At 51.6% G+C, this 9,109-nt stretch overlaps 1 protein-coding gene across 1 annotated transcript in view; it reads left to right on the top strand.

Annotated features, from left to right (window-relative positions):
- The first annotated feature begins 8,421 nt into the window (after window positions 1–8,421).
- TRPC4AP (transient receptor potential cation channel subfamily C member 4 associated protein) overlaps window positions 8,422–9,109 on the top strand; it is a 65,003-nt gene continuing 64,315 nt past the window's right edge. The window contains exon 1 of the mRNA XM_050917306.1: window positions 8,422–8,580. Coding sequence (XP_050773263.1) covers window positions 8,452–8,580 — 129 coding nt within the window. The 5' untranslated portion in view covers window positions 8,422–8,451. The remainder of the gene's footprint in view (window positions 8,581–9,109) is intronic.

Here is a 9,109-nt window from a genome sequence, read left to right as displayed (position 1 = left end):
GGACTGCCCCCGCCATCTGCTGTGGCAATTCGGCACATTTCTTGGGGGCAAAAACACAGGGACTGCCACCCCTTGCAGATTGCCACCCCAAGCACCTGCTTGGAATGCTGGTGCCTGGAGCTGGCCCTGCTGCCACTACCTTTAGTAGACTAACTAAAAGAGCATGGAACAACTCAAAGCTTACCATCAAGGCCAAAATGCTAGTGTACCAAGCTTGCGTCCTCAGCACTCTCATGTATGGTGAGGAAACATGGACAACTTATGCTCATCAGGAGAAAAGGTTGATCAGTTTCCTCCTTGTTGTTTACACTGCATACCCAACACCAAATGGCAAGATAAAGTCACCAACGCAGAGGTTCTTTAAAGGGCAAATTTACCAACTGTGACAGCCCTGCAGAAGCAAAGACAACTGAGCTGGCTGGGCCATCTTAGTAGATTGAAAGACAGATGCGTACAGGAGCTATCAGAGGGAAAAAGAACAAGAAGTCCCAAGCTTCGCTATAAAGATTCATGTAAGTGAGATATGAAGGAATTTGGAATTGTTCCTGATCAACTGGAAATCTTGGCAAGTGATCATAACAAGTGGTGCCACCATCTCCATCAGAGTATCAAAGTCCATGACAGGAGCTGGTTCCTACAGCTTTAAGAGAAAAGAGCCCACCAGGAAGCAAGCAGCTCCCAATCAAGATACATACATTTGCAATAACTGCCAAAGATCATGCAAATCTCAGATTGGCCTATTCAGTCACCTGAGACATTGCAAACCATCTATGTCATAGGCTGCAATTCCCACCATCTCTCGCAGACGAAAGGATGCCAACAACATATACCTAGCAGTGTTTTGGAAGGACACTTGATATGCAGAAAACAAACTGAGCCAGGGAAGGTTCTGTTAAAATCAGACCCCCAGAGCTGTGGCTGGCTGATTAAAGTTATCTCTGACTAGTGTTCTATGACATTACTCTGCAGTATTTTCTGTCTCCTGTCCCATGGCAGCAGCCTGAAGGATGCAGTGAGTCTGACGGCCTGGATATGCTGCTCCAGGCAGTCAAACACTTTTTTGCAAGGTTGCTTGGTATAAAGCTCCTGAAAAGAACAGGATCCAAACTGAATGAAGAGACACCAGCTCTGTTTTTCAAAATGACATTTGTTCTGGATTCAATGTGCTGCACGTGTAATCAGTGTAATAAATCCTATTAGGCACATGTCAATGAACAGAGGCATATTAATTAAGCTAAGAAGACTAGTGGAGAAGTAGCGTAACTAAAATTGTAAGGACTTACAGGCCACTGATACAGCCTGTACTATCTGCTCTGGTTTAGTTAAGATGTTGTGAATGTCCCTCTAACAGTCTCTAGAAAGTGTCAGTGTAAAGAGAACATAGCAAACTTCAGGAATAGTGCCAGCCTAGTTATTCACTAGGAATTAATTAGCTGATGAATTTAACCTTTGTGAATTTGTCAGCAGAGCATCTGAAAGCCCAATCTGCTCTGTGTGAATCTATCGGGTTATTCACAAGTATTCATCAAATAGGTTGGGCTGAACAATTTTCAGCCAGTGGGATAGCTGTAAAATGATCAATTCTACTAGCATCTGTGTGTGTGGCAGATGATTGGTAAACTAAGTCACATGGTTTTGTTTCTACTCCCCAATTCAAGAGCTGAAACTTTCAAAACAGAAAAATAAAGAATAACGAATAGTGAATCTCTGGGATCATGTACATGCTGCACAAAGGACAATTGTTTCCCAAATGCTCATGTGAACAAACCCCAGTTGTGCAAAGGCAGGCAAATAGCAATTAATGAAAGGCGTGATGCAAGATGGCACCAAAGAGCCGTTCAGAATTGGAACAAATGTTTGTGAACACTGTTTTTGGAACAGTTGATCCAGTTCTAGTCAAGAAAGAAACATAATGGACGCGTCATATGAGTGTAACCCTTCTGCCCCTCTGAGTCGGCAGCAACAAGGGCCAGGTTCAGTATCCAGGGGTTCCGTTTCAATAATACAATACATAACCGGCTCGAGCCCCCACCCAGTGACCTGGGACACTTACATACCAGCCCCACCCCCCTTCTCCCTGGCGCCTCTAGGAGGCAATACTTCCCCTCTCACAAGCACGGTGTCTGAGTGTAGCAAAATCCTTTTAATAAAGGAGGGAAACAATGTGGCATCCCATTGGAGAAACACCACAAACAGGATTATAACACAAACCATAAGCAAAAACCCACCTCCAAGTACGTTTGGCAAAGTCCTTTCCCCCTTAGGGTCTTTAGTCCAATCACCCCAAAGTCCAACAACCCGAAAGTCTCTGGTCAGTGCCACCCCAGAGTTCAAAATTTATCTGCAGATCTTTACCCCCCCAGCCTGGGTGGAAATGGGTGGGGGAAGCCCACACAGGGTGTTAAGGGGCACCTTACGTGAGCCAGGGCCAACTGCTCCGCCTCTCCGTGGAATTCTGCTGCAGCCTTCACCACGACCAGCTCCACTACACCAGCTGTGCTGCTCCTCCAGCCGACCCGTGAGCCACTCCAGCTGTCCCTGCAAACCTCTCCACTCTGCTCACTGTTCCATGGGCTGCTCCAACATGCTGCAAACTGTTCCGCTCTGCCAGCCACTTAGAGATAGGTCTTCAGGCTCCCCCACTAGTTAACACAGCACTTAGTGATCTCAGTCCAGCTCTTTTAGTGATTTCAGCTCTTAGCAGGGGAGCCCTGGTGCTGGTGCACCATTGGTCCAACATGAACTCAGTTCAGCAGTCTCTAGATGGAAGCCTAATGGAATCAAAATTAGCTCTACTCTTTAACAGAGGAGGATGTGCAATTGGTGTTCCAGGCCCTCAAAAGGCAGGCCATACCATCAGGTACACACACCAGTCCCCAACCTCTCTCAATTCACTGGGTTTTGGAACCCATGTCCCTTGTCTAGCAAGTACTACTTAATTGAAGTTGAGTCATTTCTGTCATAAAGCAGTCTCGTAGTTCCTCATTCATATAATTAGGGTGACAGCACTTTTTTTTCCTCCTGCCCCAATAACAAAGAAATTGGGGATCCCAGAGCCGTCAAAATAACCATCCCAGGCTGCCGTGGGCTATGCTAGGTGGGGTGGGTGTGCCAATGCAAATATGTGAAATTCCTTTCCACACTCCCTGAAATTCACCACCAGATGTCAGGGTAGAGTCCATCCTGATTCTGCTTACATGAGAAATTACATACAAAAACACAAAGTTAAATGAAAGCTAAGGTTGCAAAGTCAGCCACTCAAGGTTGCCAGAATTAAGGTTCCTTGGGCAACCTTAAGTTGGCCTCTTTGGGCATATGCATGCATTATGATAGTCGTTAATTACATGATCACAAATTATTTTTTCCATAGGACCCCTGCCTCTCAGAAGGTGCAACTAAAGGGAAAGTCCTGGTCAGCTCCTGCAACCCCGGGTTGAAGCCTGCTCAGTGCTGACGGATTCTTCAGGGAATTTAAATGTCAAATTCTATCAAGTGTTTACTGAGCATGTGCAAACTAAGATTTTTTTCAAAGCTTTATAACTTGGTCAAATTTGAGCAATTTTCCTGGGGACGCCCCAGGATGATCTCCCCACCCTGCCAAATTTCAGGTCTTTGCCTCAAAGCATGGAAACTCTTGAGCTTCTCGATGAAATAGCTGTAAGAATTTTTTATGTGGGCAAAACAATGCAATTTTCCTTAAACCTCATTCTGAGAAATGGCTGAACTATTTTACCTGAAACTTTCCAGAAAAGGTCAGCCTGAGGCAGACACCCAGTGTGGAAAATTTCAACCTGGATAGTTGAAGTGTGGCAAAGTTATAAGCAACTGAAAACAGGTTCTTATAATGGGAAGAGTCAGGCAACTCGAGGCATTGCTATAAATTCCACCTGTAATACACAGTCACATATTTAAATATAAAGCTGAACAGAAATAGCAGTTTAATTAATTGAGTCAATTTGCTGGCCAGGGTAGCTGAGGTTTGATAGCCATGGTTATAGCATATTGCAGCATAGTATAGAGTAGTTAGGTGCTGGGTAAAGCTTCAGCCACTCCACACTGCTTAACAGTATTGTCTGTTACTCCAGGCATGACTTGTCCCACTCCAGACCCAGCTCTGATGATGTACCTAAGTCCTGACCTTCAGTACCTTCTGCTAGTCAAATATTGGGTCACCACATAACTCTACTGCTGTATCATAGACTTGATCTGTAGCATCCCTTGATCTTCTAGTCCTGGGCTCTGGGCTTGTTTACACTGGCAAGTTTTGTCACCAAAAACTGCCTTTTGGCGACAAAACAGCAAGAGCATACACACTACAATGGGACTTTTGTCACGAAAATGCCCAGTTTTGGCAACAAAAAACTTCCACGCCTATGACAGACTTTTGTCTTTTCCTCTCCCTTTATTGTCGACAAAGAGCCAGTGTAGACACTGCTGATTGTTTTGTGGACAGAACTGGCTTCCACCAGTATCCCACAATGCCTGCCCTGATTGCTCTGCTCAGTGTTTTGATCTCTACTGCCTTGCAGGCATGCACCCCTCTCCTTTCAAAGCTCCGGGAAGCATCTGTGTGCTGCTCCCTTTGGGGAACAAAGAAAGAGCAAATCATTGGAATGCTCCTGTCCTGCCCTATACTAGGAACACAGCAGCAGGCAGACTGCTACTGCAGGGGGAAGAGGGCAGACTGCTGTGCTGCTATGCCATTCCTCGGCACAGAGAGCTCACAGAGCTACTCATGATGCTGCTCTTGGCAGCTGAGGGGGCTGTGGGAGAACTCAGAGAGAATCCCAAGATGCGCAGGGATCAGCTCTTCCTTTCCACAACACTGCACTGTGGGATACATACCTGCAGTGCATTGCTTACCCTGTCAATGATGGTGTCCCCAGTGTGGACATGGTCTGTCAACAGAGTAAGTAAGTGTGAACACCCTTTGGCGATTTTTGTTTTGTCAACTTTTGGGTGTTGACATAAGTTTTGTCAACAAAACTTGGTAGTGTAGACAAGCCCTCTGATATAGTTGTGCAGTGCATCTGCAGCTGCTCCTCTAAGCACAAAGTTTTTTTCCGTGGGTGCTTTGGCCCTGGTGCACCACAGGGCAATCCGGGGCGGGCAAGTGGGGCAATTTGCCTTGGGCCCCCACGAGCCCTAGGCCTAGCGGCGGTCCAGGTCTTCAGCGGCATTTCAACAGTGGGGGGCCCTTCAGTGCTGCCGAAGACGCGGAGCGACTGAAGGGCCCCCCACTGCCGAAATGCTGCTGAAGACCTGGACTGACTCTGGGTGAGTACAAGCGCCGCAGCTCCCCCGCTTTGCCCCAGGCCCCCGAATCCTCTGGGTAGCCCTGGCACACCGACGGAGTCAGCGCCTTTGGTCACCAAGCTCTTCCAGTCCTGGGTTGGGCCCCTACACTTTTCCTCAGTCCTGGCTTGCAGTCCTCCTGCTCCCTCAAAGAGCTGTTCTGACAGAAGTTCTGTAAGTCTCTTTGCTTGATCAGGCCAGATGTCGTTTGCTGCCGTCACACTGTTCACTCTGCTGGTGTGTTCTACCCCTTTCCCCACCCGGTGTCTGTCTTGACTGTTTACACTGTAAGAGCTTTGGGGAAGGGATCTGCGTTTGGACAGTGCCTGGCACAATGAGCCCCACTTTTGGTTGACCTTTAGGCACCGCTCTAATAAACAGGATTCATAATAATGGTGGCTGAATGGGCTGAGAGCAGCTGTGTGCTTTGTGTTGTGTTGTTATTTTGTAGTACTTTGGAGCTGTTGGGTGGCATGTCATAGAGTCTTAAGGGTTTAAGGCCAGAAGGGACCACTAGAGAATCTAGTCTGGCCTGCTGTATGTCACTGACCATCAGCACCATCAAGAGCCCACACACTAACCCCAATGGCTGAAATGAGACCAAAGTAAATGACACCCACAAGTGACTAGACTGTGATGTGCCCCAAGCTGAGAACAGAAGGGGACGAAGTTCACCAGTGCCCGAGGCCCCTACAGTGGGACACAGATGATTAATTGAGATCTACCCAGATAATTCTGGCAAGTGACCCGCACTCACATGCTGCAAAGGAAGGCAATCCTCCTGCCCCCAAGGTCACTGCCAATCTGCCCTGAGGAAAATTCATTCCTAACCCCACATATGGCGATCGGATAGACCCTGAGTGTGTGAACAAGAACCAGTCAAACACCTAAGAGAGAGAGAATGCTCGGTGGCACCTCAGGGCCCTGGCCTACCCCACCCAGGATTGTGATGTGGGTTGCTGTGTTGTGTGGTGGTTTTGTGGTGTGCAAGAATGTGCTATGACATGTTGTGCCCTGTGCTGCAGTTTTGTGCTGTACTGCAGTTTTATGTGCTGTGTTGCAGTGTCGTTATGCATGTCTGGCTGTGTTGTGTTGCAATGTATTTTACTGTTTTGTAGTGTTTATGTTTTGCAATTATGCAGTGTTGTGTGCTGCAGTCTGAGTTGTGTGTTTTGTGGCATTCTGTTGTGTTGTGCACTATATTGCAGTATGGTTTGTGGGGTATTGTACTGCAGTGGTCTATAGTGAGTTGCAGTGTTGTGTGCTGTATTGCAGTGTGGTTTGGGTTGTGTTGCAGTGAGGGTTGTGTTGTGATGGGTGTTGCAGTGGTGTTACAGTGAGGGCAGGGCTGCAGTGAGGGTTGTGTTGCAGTATTGGGTGTTGCAGTGAGGGTGGTGTGTGGTGTCACAGTGAGGGCAGGGTTGCAGTGAGGGTTGTGTTGCGGTATTGGGTGTTGCAGTGAGGGTGGTGTGTGGTGTCACAGTGAGGGCAGGGTTGCAGTGAGGGATGTGTTGTGCTGTTGGGTGTTGCAGTGAGGGTAGTGTGTGGTGTCACAGTGAGGGCAGGGTTGCAGTGAGGGATGTGTTGTGCTGTTGGGTGTTGCAGTGAGGGTAGTGTGTGGTGTCACAGTGAGGGCAGGGTTGCAGTGTTGGGTGTTGCAGTGAGGGTGGTGTTGTGGTGTTGCCGTGAGGACTGGGTTGCAGTGAGGGATGTCTTGTACTGTTGGGTGTTGCAGTGAGGATGGTGTGGTGTTACAGTGAGGGAGGGGTTGAAGTGAGGGTTGCGTTGCAGTGTTGGGTTTTGCAGTGACGGTGTGTGTTACAGTGAGGGTTGTGTTGCAGTGTTGGGTGTTACAGGGAGGGTGGTGTTATGGTGTTACAGTGAGGACGGGGTTGAAGTGACGGATTTGTGCTGTTGGGTGTTGCAGTGAGAGTGATGTGTGTTACAGTGAGGGTTGTGTTGCGGTATTGGGTGTTGCAGTGAGAGTGGTGTGTGTTACAGTGAGGGTTGTGTTGCAGTGTTGGGTGTTGCAGGGAGGGTGGTGTGTGTTCCAGTGAGGGTTGTGTTCAGGGGGCTCCATGCATCAGCACGCCAAGCACGTGCCTGGGGCGGCAAGCCACGGGGGGCACTCTGCCGGTCGCTGCAAGGGTGGCAGGCAGATTGTCTTCGGCAGCTTGCCTGCGGAGGGTCCACTGGCCCCACAGCTTCGGCGGACCTCCTCCCGCAGGCATGCCGACCAATCCGCGGGACCGGGGACCTCCCACAGGCAAGCCGCTGAAGGCAGCCTACCTGCTGTGCTTTGGGGCGTCAAAATACCTAGAGCCGCTCCTGGTTGTGTTGCAGTGTTGGGTGTTGCAGTGACAGTGGTGGGTGTTGCAGTGAGGGTCGTGTTGCAGTGTTGGGTGCTGCAGTGAGAGCGGTGTGTGTTACAGTGAGGGTTGTGTTGCAGTGTTGGGTGTTGCAGTGAGGGTCGTGTTGCAGTGTTGGGTGTTGCAGTGAGAGCGGTGTGTGTTACAGTGAGGGTTGTGTTGCAGTGAAGGGTGTTGCAGTGACAGCGGTGTGTGTCACAGTGAGGGTCGTGTTGCAGTGTTGGGTGTTGCAGTGAGAGCGGTGTGTGTCACAGTGAGGGTTGTGTTGCAGTGTTGGGTGTTGCAGTGAGGGTCGTGTTGCAGTGTTGGGTGTTGCAGTGAGAGCGGTGTGTGTTACAGTGAGGGTTGTGTTGCAGTGTTGGGTGTTACAGTGAGGGTTGTGTTGCAGTGAGAGCAGTGTGTGTTACAGTGAGGGTGGTATTCAGTGTTGGGTGTTACCGTTGCAGTGAGGGTGGCACTCCGAGTTGCCCTGCCCCGTACCCTCTACAGCCCTACGCTAGAATCTGGAGAACAGACCCCAGCACCTCCGAGCACACGTCACCGACAGACGGTGCCAGCGCGCATGCGCTCCATCTCCCCACCCAGGCTGGGTCCGGACTAGGTTTCCCAGCGGCCCCCGGGCGGGCAGGCGCTGCCTCTCGCTCCTCCCGGCCCTGCAGTGCGGCCGGGGCCCGGCGGGAGGCGCTGTGGGGAGGCCCCTGCGCCGCTCCGTACAAAGCGCTGGAGGAGGGGGGCGCTTCTCCCTGTTTGTCTCCGTCCGATCCGAGGCCGAGCGGCGAGAGCGGCCATGGCGGCGGCGGGGGGTCCGGGGCCCGGCGGCGGCGGCCGGCGCGGAGCCCGCAGGGGGGCGGCCAACATCCTGGCCCAGCTCCGGCACGGGCAGCTGAGCGGCCGCGGCCTGACCCGGGGGGCGCAGGTACCGCGGGGCGGGCCGGGCGGGGGGCCGCGCTGGCGGGCTGAGGAGGCCGCGGGTCCCCGTCGGGCTGGGTGGCGGCGGAGAGTCACCGCCAGGGCCAGGCCGGGGGGACCCGCCTTGGGCGGAGGGGCAGGCCCGCGCTGGAGACCTGTCAGAGGGGCCTTGGGCTCCCCCGGCTCGCGGGGTCCGGGGCGGGGCCCAGCCGGGCCTTCCTGCCTCGAGCTTCCCCAGTTGCCTGCCCCTGGCCTGGCGCAAGGTGGAGGCCTGTTCCGGAGCAGCCGCTCGGCTCGGCTTGGCCCCGACGCTTCCTTCTTCCGCTCCTGGCCCGGGGTCGTGGCTCTGGCCTTGGCTCGCTCCTCTGCTTGGCCTCGAGCCTTCGCACCGTCTGTGAAGGTGGAGATCGTAAAATCTAGCCCGGGCTGGGAGGGGGCTTGGCTTTGCTCCCCGGTTTTCTGTGCAGCAGAAGTGAAGGTCTCTGATTCCCCTACTGGAAGCAGGATTCAAATTCACCATTGCCAGGACTGTAGGT

Source organism: Gopherus flavomarginatus, chromosome 11 (genome assembly GCF_025201925.1).
Source record: "Gopherus flavomarginatus isolate rGopFla2 chromosome 11, rGopFla2.mat.asm, whole genome shotgun sequence".
In the NCBI taxonomy this organism is placed as follows: Eukaryota; Metazoa; Chordata; order Testudines; family Testudinidae; genus Gopherus; species Gopherus flavomarginatus.
The sequence above is the reverse complement of the archived record's forward strand: the minus strand, read 5'-3'. Positions and strand labels throughout refer to the sequence as shown.